Source organism: Pseudorca crassidens, chromosome 6 (genome assembly GCF_039906515.1).
Source record: "Pseudorca crassidens isolate mPseCra1 chromosome 6, mPseCra1.hap1, whole genome shotgun sequence".
Classification (NCBI taxonomy): Eukaryota; Metazoa; Chordata; class Mammalia; order Artiodactyla; family Delphinidae; genus Pseudorca; species Pseudorca crassidens.
In genome coordinates, this window is record NC_090301.1 from 8,661,118 (window position 1) to 8,675,698 (window position 14,581).

Here is a 14,581-nt window from a genome sequence, read left to right on the forward strand (position 1 = left end):
AAAAATGGAGCTGGAGGAATCAGACTCTGTGACTTCAGACTATACTACAGAGCTACAGTAACCAAGACAATATGGTACTGGTAGAAAACCAGAAATATAGATCAATGGAACAGGATAGAAAGCCCAGAGATAAACCCACACACCTAGGGTCAACTAATCTATGACAAAGGAGGCAAGGATACACAATGGAGAAAAGATAGTCTCTTCAGTAAGTGGTGCTGGGGAAACTGGACAGTTACATGTAAAAGAATGAAATTAGAACACTCCCTAACTCCATACACAAAAATAAACTCAAAATGGATTAGAGACCTAAATCTAAGGAAAGACACCATAAAACTCTTAGAGGAAAACATAGAAGAACACTCTTTGACATAAATCACAGCAAGAGATATTTTGATCTACCTCTTAGAGTAATGGAAATAAAAACAAAAATAAACAAATGGGACCTAATGAAACTTAAAAGCTTTTGCAAAGCAAAGGAAACTACAAACACGACGAAAAGACAACCCTCAGAATGGGAGAAAATATTTGCAAACGAATCAAGGGAAAAAGGATTACTCTCCAAAATATATAAACAGCTCATGCAGCTCAATATTAAAAACACAAACAACCCAATCCAAAAATGGGCAGAAGACCTAAACAGACATTTCTCCAAAGAAGACATACAGATGGCCAAGAAGCACATGAAAAGCTGCTCAACATCACTAATTATTAGGCAAATGCAAATCAAAACTACAATGAGGTATCACCTCACACCAGTTAGAATGGAATCATCAGAAAATCTAGAAACGACAAATGCTGGAGAGGGTGTGGAGAAAAGTGAACCCTCTTGCACTGTTGGTGGGAATGTAAACTGATACAGCCACTATGGAGAACAGTATGGAGGTTCCTTAAAAAACTAAAAATAGAATTACCATATGACCCAGCAATCCCACTACTGGGCATTTACCCAGAGAAAACTATAATTCAAAAAGACACATGCACCCCAATGTTCACTGCAGCACTATTTACAATAGCCAGGTAATGGAAGCCACCTAAATGCCCATCAACAGACGAATGGATAAAGAAGATGTGGTACATATATACAATGGAATATTACTCAGCCATAAAAAGGAAAAAACTTGGGTCATTTGTGGATGGACCTAGAGACTGTCATAGAGAGTGAAGTAAGTCAGAAAGAAAAACAAATATCGTATATTAACACATATATGTGGAACCTAGAAAAACGGTACAGATGAACCGGTTTGTAGGGCAGAAATAGAGACATAGAAGTAGAGAAGAAACGTATGGACACTAAGGGGGGAAAGTGGCGGAGGGATGGTGGTGGTGTGATGAATTGGGAGATTGGGATTGACATATATACACCAATATGTATAAAATAGATAACTAATAAGAACCTGCTGTATAAAAAAATAAAATAAAATTCAAAAGAGAAAAATCAGAGCGATTAATAAATAATACAAATACCATATAAATGTATTCCTTTTCCTCACTTCCCTGAAAAATGTAGTGCCGTTGTTTAGAAGAGAAAGTTTTGCAAATGTTACTCATATTGTCAATATTGTTTATGAAGTATTCATGATAAAAATATAAGAAAATTTCCAACTTATAAGTTAAAAGACACTAACTTGGCCTTTGAGGTATGTGATATGACCTCAAAGATACATTTTAGACTAAATAGGTGTTTCAGGCTTTTAAGAAACAAAATTAACGTGCCAAGTTTCAGACAGATAGGTATTGATACATAGATCATACAAACTATCTAGAAATAAAGCAGACTTGTTTAGTATGAGTAATGAAGAATATTCATTGAATTAAATTGTCAGATACTGTGTCTCAAAGAACATTTGCTCCTAGATAGCATATTAAGTTTAGAATAATCTGGAAAGAAAAAAATCTAATTTACATTTACTTATGAGGTCTGACATAAATGTCTACTAAATACCGGAGGGAGAAAATACTTAGTAAAACATCCAACTATATTTTTCCTTTGTTTATAGAACAGATGTGTCCTAGAAAAAAATGAAGGCCTATTTCTATAAACTGTATTTTATACACACAATGACTTTTCTAATAACACTGAAGATACATTCTCATGTAAGAAATTCTCCTCCAAAAGAAATGAAAACATTTAAAAAACAAAACTGTGAGGACAGAGACCACGTCCAACTTGTTCATCATCATATCCTTAAAATGATCTTCCCTTCATCATTCGACAAATATTTACTGAAACTCTACTATGTGCCAGGTCTGACTTTAGGTTTTAGCAGTGAACATTCTGTTCTCAGGGACCTTACATTTCAGTGGAGAGAAGACAGACAATAAATAAATAGGTGTAAAAATATGTCAGGTGATGTGGGTTCGTGCCCCAGTCCGGGAGGATCCCACATGCCGCAGGGCGGCTGGGCCCGTGAGCCGTGGCCACTGAGCCTGCGCGTCCGGAGCCTGTGCTCCGCAACGGGAGAGGCCACGGCAGTGAGAGGCCCACGTACCGCAAAAAAAAAAAAAAAAAAAAAAAAAAGAAAAACAATGTCAGGTGGTGATGAAGAAAAATAAAGCAGGGTAAGGAGACAGAATAAGAATATTGGAAGGGCATGTCTCTATAAATTTTTATACAATTCTCGCCACATATAGTGAAAAATGCCTATTTTAATTCCTAGCTTTAATAATGTTTTATGTGACTAGAAAAAAATTATTTGTATCCAATACTAATACTCTTTATTAGAGAAAAAGTCAAGCAAATTAAAATGTAATTCCTGGAATCAATCAATAAACTAATAATTATGCTTTACTTTAGTTCGGACAAGAGATGATTTTTAAAAAGTGGCTCCTTTCTGATGTAAAGACACTGGGAATATAATCATGTTCTTCTTCCCTCTCTCTCTCTCTCTCTCTCACACACACACACACACACACACACACACACACACACACACACACACACGCCTGTGTGCTATTAAAAGAAAAGTGCACCTTTTGGGGAACTGGCCAAGGTGTGTTCATGTGCTCTATGAAAGGCAAAATGTGGTGATTTATGTTATTGCTGTGAATCAAGAATACTTGTTACTAAAGCATTGGTGCATTTCTTTATGACTCTCATGACAAACTGTTTTCAAATCATCAATGTACCTAACCCAAGTCTTTATTTTGTCACTTTTGTGGGCTTAACAAATACCAGGTTATCTATTATGTTCTTGAGAAAACAGGCAAACAGCAGTTAAATATAAACTTAAAACAAACACACAAAAAAATCAAACTGAGTTGACTGTGGTGGCCTCAAATAAGAACTTTGATTTCCACAATACTTATTATGCAAATTAAACATGTAAAATAACAATGTAAAGCCAGAGTAGCTCTTCAAAGAAAAAAATACTATTTCTTCTTTTTAAAGAAATCAATGTTTTCATAAAAAATTCAACAGCATTGTTTTCATTAGAGCCATCCATGTAATGTGGTGGTTTGTTCTTAAGCAGCTTTGAGCAATCCAGAATAGTTAAGTGAGGAAGTTCTGGGAAGCTTAACTTGTGAGGCAAGTTAAGTCTTACAGATCACACCACACTTGTATTTTTACAACTGTTACATAAACTTTTCGGCTACAGAAAACAGTCTGGCGCCAGAAAAGAACTGACCGCATTGGCTTTGGCCTTTACCTTGTTTCCTGTACCAGCACAGCAGATGCCCAGGGCCATTGCAGCTCCATAACGCACATGAGGATTGTAACTCTCTGACAACAATGAAACGACACTGGGGCACTGTTCAGGGGTCCTGATAAGAAACAGAGAAAGTGAAGACAGTGTTATAGATAACATATTTTAAATCAAGATGGAAGAATTTTAATCAATTTTTTGAAAGTTATGGGAAACAACAGAGTTATATTTAACACAGAAGTTACAGAATTAAAAATCTCCAACAGAATTCTAATTATTGATATTAGAAAGCTATCTTCAACATTCAGAGAATATATGAAAAGAAAGAGGAACATATCAGTGATCCCTCAACCACAGCTCTGCATCACAGCATTACTCATTCCGTCTTCTCCAGGGTGGGGAACAGCCCTACGGGGGGTGGGGGGGGGTGGGGTAATGGGGACGGGGAACACTGCCCTACGTCCATTCTTATAACTCCTGCTTACTCTGTGTCTTGTTTCAGAAGACAAAAGTCACTTACAGAGACTCCAAGATGTTTCCAAAGCTGCACAAAAGATTTAAAACTCCCAGTATTACTCTGATTGAATATTAAATTGTTAAATAAGACTTGGTATGAAAAAATTCTGATTTTTTTTGTCTTCAGCAATTATTTTTGTGTTGATAAGAATAGAGAAATTGTTCTTTTCTCATCTTCTTCATATTTGCAGCAAATACAGAAGAGAGGACAACCTTGACAAATGAAGTATCTGATCTCATCTTTGAAGGACTATCCTGTTATAGTGGTCACTCCTGAGGGGGCAGCAGGTTGGGTGTAGTAACTAGAAGAGACTGTAAGGGGAGTTTCTGGAAGGCTGGTACTGATGTTGAACTAGGTGCTGGTTACACAGGTGTGTTCAGTTACGAAAATTCATCAAGCTGTAGGCTAATTATGTTCATATTTTTAGATGTATACTACACTTCAATAAAAACTTAAAAAGAGACTATTAATATATTACGTTTCATTAGAACGCTTTTTCTTTTTTTTTGCGGTATGCGGGCCTCTCACTGCTGTGGCCTCTCCCGTTGCGGAGCACAGGCTCCGGACGTGCAGGCTCAGCGGCCATGGCTCACGGGCCCAGCCGCTCCGCGGCATGTGGGATCTTCCCGGACCGGGGCACGAACCTGTGTCCCCTGCATCAGCAGGCGGACTCTCAACCACTGCGCCACCAGGGAAGCCCAATAGAACGTTTTTTAAAAAAAGTATCCTGTTGTGAATAAAAGCAGTTATTACCTACAGACCAATTTAAATCTATAATTCTATGTTGAAATTGTCCTCTAGCCTCAAACTCCAGTGAATGGTAAATTCAAATTTCAAATGGAGTAGAGCCAAGTTTATGCAAACTGTCTATAAAGGTGGAATTTTGGGGGAGAGGCAAGATAGGGATAGGCGATTAAGAGTACAAACTATTATGTATAATATAAATAAGTTACAAGGGTATATTGTACAACACAGGAAATACAGCCAATATTTTATGGTAACTATATATGGAACATAATCTTTTAAAATTGTGAATCACTGTTGTACATCTGAAACATATATTATACATCAACCATACCTCAAAAAAGAAAAAAAGGTAGAACTCTGCTATCACTCTTTCTTGAAAATGTTCTTTCTCAGTTTGATGAAGCTAGCTCCTAGTACGAAAAATCTGTAAACAATCTAGTGGCAACAATACAGAAGAATAGTATAAAGAAAGCAATGTACTAGGAAACAGAAGATCTGGGTTCTAGTCTTAGTTTTGTTAGTTTCTCAGTACATGACATCAGGCAAATCACTTAAATTTTCTTTTCTCTAACTAGAGATAATATTTCTTGACTATCATGCAGGAATAATATAAAAACAAATGAACAAATACACATATGCTTTCAGTTAATGAGTACTGAGGTAAATAACAGTAAGTTATATAAGAAGTAAAAAACCCATGTTCTAGTTCCTGTTTTGCCTCTAAATAGCTGGGATAATTTTAGACAAGGTTCAATTAACCATACACTTTGGGGTCCCTTTTCACATCAGAAAAAGAACGAATTGGACTAAAAGTTCCATAAGGTCTGTTCCACTTTATAATTCTATGGCTTTTAAAAATGAATCAATCATCAAAGGTTTTAAATCAGTGTTCATTATTACAGGACATTTCATCAATGAGAAATATTCCTATGAAATAAAAATGAAATTTTAAAGGTGATATCATACCAAAGAGGTTGCTGGAGAATTACTGTAGTTGACAGCATCATTGTTTAACTTTTTAAAAATAAATAATTAATTAATTTTTGGCTGCATTAGGTCTTCGTTGCTGTGTGCGGGCTTTCTCTAGTTGTGGTGAGCGGGGGCTACTCTTTATTGCAGTGCACGGGCTTCTCAATGCGGTGGCTTCTCTTGTCGTGGAGCATGGGCTCTAGGCGTGCAGGCTTAGTAGCTGTGGCTCACGGGCTCTAGGTGCGCGGGCTCAGCAGTTGTGGTGCACGGGCTTAGTTGCTCCGCAGCATGTGGGATCTTCCTGGACCAGAGCTCAAACCTGTGTCCCCTGCATTGGCAGGCAGATTCTTAACCACTGCACCATAAGGTTAAGTCCCATCATTATTTAACTTTTATTTTTCACTTGCATTGGGCTAAGAACTTAAAAGTTCTGTCCATAATTTTTTTTTAAATGTATTTATTTTTATTATTTATTTTATTTTTGGCTGTGTTGGGTCTTTGTTGCTGCACGCGGGCTTTCTCTAGTTACGGCGCACGGGCTTTCTCTAGTTGCGGCGAGCAGGGGCTACCTCTTTGTTGCGGTGCGCGGGCTTCTCATTGTGGTGGCTTCTCTTGTTGTGGAGCACGGGCTCTAGGTGTGCAGGCTTCAGTAGCTGCGGCTCGCGGGCTCTAGAGCGTAGGCTCAGTAGTTGTGGTGCATGGGCTTAGTTGCGCCGAGGCGTGTGGGATCTTCCCGGACCAGGGCTCGAACACGTGTCCCCTGCATTGGCAGGTGGATTCATAACCACTGGGCCACCAGGGAAGCCCAGTTCTGTCCATACTTTGATACTCAAATCCTCTGACAAACTCAAACATCTTATCACATAACAAATTATAAATAAAACCACTCAAGACTGCACATGTCTCAAGGGGCAAGGATGGAGACTGTGTCTTCTGTACTTTTTCCCATAAATTAGTGGCACAGTGCTAGGTACTAAAGATAAAATAATTTTTATTACTTAATAAAAGACAAAGGGAGCCAAACTAAATATATATTTAGAGACTTGACCAACAAGTATTTCCTACTAGGTTCAAATCCTAAGGGTTAATCACTGGGAAAAATATCAGGCCCTTCCTTGTTCCCCTCCTCACTTAAGTTTTTAACTCAGCTAGATAATCAAAAATGAGAGAGTTAACAAGTACCTCTGAGTTACTTCATAAGGGCTAATTGTGTGTCTTTTAATTTTATGTGCTTTGAAGTTCCCAGTAGGGGGACCACATAAAGGGCTAGGGAAGGCCTACTTTAAAAAGTAAAACACTGAAACAGGTAACTAAGTTCTGATTTGTTGTTTCAATAAAATTTCTTGGCTTGTAGCTAACAGTCATCTTACCAACTTACTATTTGTACAACCTTCCAGAGAGCAGGAATTGTGCAAGGGCATATGCACAAGTCACTACCATATTATCCAACCATAAACTGCACATATGAATTCCTTTTTTTAAAAACATACTGGCTATTAACTACTGTTTATTGAATATTTTGTACAACCTCAATATTAAATTGTATTAATCAAAATGCTTTCAAGAATATGTGTCTTTTCTAATCTATCTTCCCTAGAAAAGGAAAAAATATAGCACTATACGTATACAGGCAGAAACACTGTTCTAAGCATGTGGGTTTGGTCCATCGCAGCGGGAATTTGGTGAGGACATAAACCTCACGGTAGTCCCTTGGCAGAGTTATGAATTTATATTTTCATTAGGTAGGTGCCACAGGATTACCATAATGACACAGGAATTAAGAGTATTCCCTCTGTTTAAGTCCCTTGTACTCCCTACCAACAGACTCCAAATAATCTGAGCAGCATCCTGAATTTTGAAGTGCCCGTTGAACATCTTTAACTAAATAGTCCACAAATACCTCAGTCAATACACAGAATTCTGTACAGAAAGAGGAATAAGGGGCACCCCTCCCCTAAACTGCTTCTCTTTCCGTCATGACTATTCATCTATACACCAAGAAAACTCACATTTTCAATCATTCTATTCTCTCATTCCCCACATCTAATCTGCCCAATCAAGTGAAACCTTTAAATCTTGTTTCTGTTTGCACTGCTTGTTTTAGACCCTGATCATCTCTCACTTGAAATAATACAGTGATTCCTTAAACGATCTCTCTCTTCCTCCTCTCCCTTTCGTTTTCAACATGCTGTGGTAGAGAGAACGTGGGCTTGGAATTTGAAAAACCTGGATTCCAATTCTAGTGCAGCCATTTATTAATAGAATGGCAATCATTAAGTCTCTCTGAGACTTAACTGCTTCATGCATAAAATGATATCTGCTCCACCTTATTTATGCTGGGGAGTTAGTGGTGTGGTAGAGTAGAATACTATACTATAATTACTAAAATCTTAATGCATAACCAGAAATTGCCTTTGGGCCAGAACCAGGAATTTGGTTACTAGTATGCTGTAGTTTGGGCTCTTATTTTTTAAGAAAGGTAAGGCAACTCATACCCAAAAGTTCATTCAAAACAATGTAAAACAAGTTGGATATTAAACCTAGAAAACTGGTTATATACAGGGTTCTGACCTCCAGATTTCCTCACCAACTTTTTAGGGAGCTAATGGCACAGAGAACACTTTACCTACCTTGCCCCTCAGCTGCAGCAAGGACAGGACATTCCAGGGAAAAGTGACTCACAAAGAGCTTATCCTAAACGTATCTTAAAACTTCATTTATTTTATGATCTCCCACTTGTTAAAAGTATTATACTTAGAATAGGGCATTAACAATTTCATGAGGTTTAGAAAAAAATTTTGCCTGCGAACATAAATACAGAGCTTTGCCTGGGAGCCTAACGCAAAGAGCTTTACCTAGTTGATTACCATAAAAGACTGATATAGGTTGTGAGGGCTATAAACTCAAAAGCACATAAAAAATTCTTTTATGTTTCTCAGTCTAATAATAGTTCCAACTCTGACACCTTCTTCAGAAAATTTGTTAAGACAAGGAACGACAAATTCTTTAATTAGCTTAGACATTCAACCTCTTCAAGAGTACAATAAAATCATAATATTCTAGGTTTAATTTTTCAACAGGCAGCTCTAAAAGGACAAAAGAATTTTTCTAAGCAATGATCGCAATGCAAACATTCACTGAAAGCAAAACTTACATTAATCTTTATCCAAATACATGATACATGTTGGTATATATGTCTAATTTTTAAAACTAAGCTAATAAATGATAAAATTATATCACCACCATCTTGAAACTGGTAATGAATTAATGGACAACAGCATCATTATCAAAGACGCTAACATCATGAAAAGAGAAACAACTAGACCTTACACCTTATGTGCACTGCCAGCCCCTTCTTAATAAAAAAGGAGGAGGAGGAGAGGGAGGAAGGAGGAGGGGAAGGAGGAGAAGGAGAAGAGAAAGAGTGAAAAATTGAACCAGAATGTGACCAAGCCTCTAGATCTAACTATCAATTTACAGGAAATATAGAAGACCAAAAAACATTATATTACACACAGGGATGCAACTGAGAAAGAGGGGGGCAAGGCAAGGGAAGGAGAAAGAACCTGCAAATTAATAGAAAATACACTAACTCTTTAATAACAATTCATAAGGCTTTTTTTCAGTTATTTTAGATAATTCTGACTCTCCTTGAATGTTAGCTTTTCTATGTAAACATTTATCTCTTTAAGATAATGTCACAAAATAATTCCTGTAGTTTGTTTTAATGGCTTTGGATCAACATTTAAAACTAAGTATTTAAATGACTAATCCCTGATCAGCAATACAAGTTCATCTCTATGTCTCTGTGAACATATTTAGAAAAATAAATGTCTAGAAATGTTCAAGTCACAGGAAAAATAGTGGATTTTGTTATATTGGCTGGGGATAGTTAGAGAGCAAGGAATTCAACACTTTGATTAGCACAAAATGTGTTACCTATGACTTAGCTGTTCCTCATATTTACATTTTGATATATTAAATTTAAAAGTATATTTACTCAGACAATTACAAATTTGCTAGCTGCATTTGTTCTCAACAATGGAGCTACATGTTGTGGGAATTCTAGCAACATTTCTTGCTCTCTTTATTTCTTGGCTAGTTTATAAAAATTTAAAAAGTGAATACCATTAAAAGAGGGGAGATATTTAACATTTTGAATTTTGTTTTCATCACAACATAAAACATACATAAAATATTATCACAAAAATAACTGAAAAAGAAGAAAACAGTTTCATTTCCCAAAAACACTTCTGTCCTATGAAACTCTGTATCCTAAGCTACTGCTATTTGTAGTTTTTTACTACCGTTTTTATGAGTTTTTTTTTACCATCAATTTAGTATTTACTGAATTATCTATCTACTACATGTAAAGTACCACAAGGAAAACAAAACCACACAGATCTTGCCCCAAACCTTACAAATTTAGTGCAATCTTTAATGTTTCTTTTTTAACATCTTATTGGACTTCAGAAAATTAAAAATAATTATAGTTTTAGACAAGCTTTTGGTAAGTTTCCAAACAGATTAATTTCTTTCAGGTGCTGCCAAAATGGAGTGAAAATATCTCAAATAGGTGAGAAGAAAGTAGACTGAAAAGATTTATATAAAGAAATTGCTACTTCACCATAATAAGAAACATGGCTCTTAAAAATCTCAGATTGCATTCCTGAACCTAGAGAAATGTGTAACATTCAAAAAGTTACAGAATTATCAGCATGTTTCCCCCTGCCCTTCAAATCATCAAACTAAGAAATGAAAAATTCTCTAGAGGGGGTTCAACAGCAGAATTGAGCAGGCAGAAAAAAGAATCAAATAAGGTTAACTGATAATATTAAGTTAGGTTAATTGAGAATTGAAGTTAGGTTAGTTGAGATTATCCAATCTGAGGAGCAGAAAAAGAATGAAGCAAAATGAACAGAGCCTAAGAGACCTGTGGGTGACACAAAACACACCAACATACGCATAATGGGAGTCCCAATGGGAGAAGAGAAAGAGAAGGCTGAAAGAACTCTTGAAGAAATAATAGCCAAAAACTTCCCAAATTTTGATGAGAGACTAGAAACTTAACAAACTCCAAGCAGGATAAACTCAAAGAGAACAGTGAACAAAAAAGACGAAGACTACATTCTAGTAGGAGAAAGACAATAAACAATAAATGATAAAGTAAGTAAAAAGGTGAAGTTCTAAGGAGAACCAAAAAAGTAAATCAAGGTAAGGCGTATTGGAAGAGCCAAGAGAAGGGGGCATTTTGCAGTATTCATTAGAGTAGTCAAGGCAGGCTTCAATGACAGGTGATATTTAAGCAAAGAAAAGAAGGCAGTGAAGAAGTGAGCCAAGTGGCTATCCAGAGAAGGAGTATATTAGGTAGAGGAAACAGCTCAAGCAAGGGCCCTGTGGGGGAATGACGCCCAGCATGTTTGAGGAGTGGCAAAGAGGCCAATAGTTCGAGTGTAGTGAAGAGGGGAAGAGTAGTTGAAAACAGGGCCAGACTATAGGAAACTTGGTTTTTACTATGAGTGAAGTGAAGGGCAGTCAGGATTCTAAGCAAAGGAATGATATGATCTGACTTGTTTAAAAATGGTAATTTTGGCTGCTCTACTGAGACCAGAGGGCAAAGGTAGAAGAAAGAAGATGAGTTAAGAGGCTATCTCACAAATCTGGTTAAGATATAACTGTGACTCGGTGGTAGTCATGAACATGGGGGAAAAAGTTTGAAATTTGGTACATATATTGAAGTAGAATAAACAAGATATCCTGATGGTAAGACGTGAAAAAAAAGAGACTGGAAGAATGCAACGGCCTTTAACTGAGATAAAGAAACCAATAGATAGAACAGATTTGGAGGGAAAGGGCAAAAGTTCAATTTTGGACATTTTGAGTTTGAGATGTTTTTAGACATCTAAGGGAAATACTGAGTAGGTAATTGAATGTAACAGTCTGGAGTTTGAAGGAAAGGCCTAGGCTAGAGATACAAATTTGGGAGTTTTAGTATATAGGTAGTATTCAAAGCCTTAAGTGTGTCTGAGATCACCAAGTGTGAAGGGAGAGGAGATCCAGAAATGAGTCCCAGAGGAGCCCCAATATTAAACAGGTTGAGATGAAAGAGAACAAGTAAAGGAGACTACACAGGAGTAGTAATGAGGTAGGAGAAAATCCAACAGTGTGGTCTAGTGGAAGCTAAGCAAAGAAACTATTTTAAGGAAGGGGAAGGGGAAATGATCAACTGGGTCAAATGCTGCTGTGAAGTAGGCAGAGCAGGTTACATCACCTCCTTTTTACAAATGTAGAAATTAAAGCTCAGAGAAATTGGTTTGTCTGAGCTCCTAACCCTTAAGTATGCTGCTTGTCTCATCTCATGACCACAAGATCACAGTCATTGGGCTGGAAATAGAGTTTTAGGAGTTTTTTTCAACAAGTTAATGGAAAACCGTAAGAGTGAATGGAAGGAGAAAATGAAGAAGGAGAAAAGTCAACAGGATAGGAACCTCTGAAAATCTACATATTAAGAGGGTAGAATAAGACTTAGAAAAGATTCTGTAAGAAAGACAAAGAACGCAGGCAGGATAAGGTGTCTTTGGTTTTTTTTTGTGTGTGTGTAGGAATCTCCCTCCCTCTCCTGGACCAGCCCCTTCTCTCCACCCACCCACCCCACGGCCCCCCAGTCCATTCTCTACTCTGTTGCCCAACAGCAGGTTTCCCCTGAGGTGCATGGAAGCCACAGGAAGCAGGCCTTCGTGCTGCCTTCAGGACCTTCGCCTAGGCCATCCCCTCCCACCCCTTGGTCTGACACCCTCTGGGCTCATCTTTAGGCACCTGTCCCTCCCGAAGTATTCCTCCTGTTTTAGGCTGTAACAGCATTTATCACACTGCGCAGAGGACCGCCCTGTTCCCCGCGCAGTCTGCAGGGTGGAAATACTGTGGCAAACACACCTCTCAGAATTACTAGAAAATGACCTTCCCTCTCTGAGCATGCTGCCTTATCTGTAAAACAAGATACTGATAGTCTGTGATTATGGTGGGGATTGAATAAGATTTTTTAAAGCAGCAGGTACTGCCTACGTTGGGTGCAAAATGAAATGGGAGCTTTAAAAAAGAACTTCTGACAGCTGCAGCTGTTCCTTGCAAACTGCAGGACACGGATCCAGCCCACGACCGCAGTCTTGTGTAGTATATTTAGGCCGCACTGAACACGGGACCTGCAGGCGGCGGAGCGGACTGTGTTGATGGAACAGAACCTAGAACTGGGGCGATGGGCTGAGGCCCAGCGGTGACAGGTCGCTTCTAACGGCTCCCGGGCACCCAGAGCCCGGAGCTGCACTGGGGTGCCGGGTGCCATGGTTCCGGGGTGCAGAGGTTCCGGGGTCTCGAGGTCCCGGAATCCCACGGTCCAAAGTGCCGGAACGCGACCCAAACCCAGCCCCGACCAGCGGCCCTCGCGCTGACGGCCCCGCCCCTCAGATAAGGTGTCTTTGAAGTAAAAAAAAAGATACAAGTTTTAAAGAGAAATGCTCAGTCAACAGTGATGAATACTGCACAAAATCAACAATTGGTGTTAATTAGTGACTTTCTAAGAGTTATTTTAATAGAATGTTGGGGATAAAAATCTGATTACAAGGGTTATAGATTGGGTGGGTAGTAAGAAGGAAAAAGGATAGGCAATTCTCTAAAGAAGTCAAATGATGAAGGAAAGAGACTTAAGGGATAAGGAAAGGTTTTTATTTTTCATTAACTGTAAACCTGAGCATGTCTGCAAGAAAGAACTTAAAGCTGAGGAAATGAATATTCAAGGCATGGATTCTATGTGTGAAAAAGAAGATACTTTATTCAGCAAGATTGCAAAGAATTACCATAAAGAGTTGGGACTAAGGATTTAAGTAGAAGTTAGTTATGGTAAAGAGGAATGACAACATGATCCCAAACGATAGAATGGATGAAAAGAAAGACATTTTAAGAAGTTGAAAGGTGACAGAGCTTTCAAATGGGTCTAAGTCTTTCATTAAAATAAGATGTAAGAGACTTCCCTGGTGGTGCAGTGGTTAAGAATCTGCCTGCCAATGCAGGGGACGCGGGTTCAAGCCCTGGTCTGGGAAGATCCCACATGCCGTGGAGCAACTAAGCCCACGTGCCATAACTATTGAAGCCTGAGTGCCATAAGTACTGAAGTCTGAGCACCTAAAGACCGTGCTCTGCAACAAGAGAAGCCACCATAATGAGAAGTCTGGGCACCACAAGGAAGAGTAGACCCCACTTGCCGCAACTAGAAAAAGCCCGTGCGCAGCAACCAAGACCCAACACAGCCAAAAATAAATAAATTAATTAAAAAATAATAATAAGAGGTAAATTCAGTCACCAGGGAAAAATGAGCGAAGTTTTAGCTCTTTCACTGATCTCGTCAAAGAGAGTGAACAAGAAAGGAATTAAAAAAAAAAAAGCCAAGAAATATTTGAGCTGCACTGAGGGCCCTGTTGAAGTGAGTTAGTCTTAGCTGTACCATATCTATAATTATCAGTATATGCGTTTGCACCCCTCATGAAATTATAAATTATATTGATATAAAGGCAGAAAATGTTTATCTTGTTCATCACTGTATCTCCACAAGCTAACGGAACTCAATGAATACTTCGCAAATGAATGAATATGTAGTGGACACAATCCACATATTGTCAAAAATTCCTTAGTGTGTTAGTGTTTGAAAGAT

The 14,581-nt window shown here is 38.2% G+C and overlaps 1 protein-coding gene across 2 annotated transcripts in view; it reads right to left on the reverse strand.

Annotated features, from left to right (window-relative positions):
• PSMD1 (proteasome 26S subunit, non-ATPase 1) overlaps positions 1–14,581 on the reverse strand; it is a 104,326-nt gene that overhangs the window by 36,511 nt on the left and 53,234 nt on the right. For both annotated transcript variants that reach the window (XM_067740251.1, XM_067740253.1), the window contains one exon: positions 3,651–3,765. In XM_067740251.1, coding sequence (XP_067596352.1) covers positions 3,651–3,765 — 115 coding nt within the window. The remainder of the gene's footprint in view (positions 1–3,650; positions 3,766–14,581) is intronic.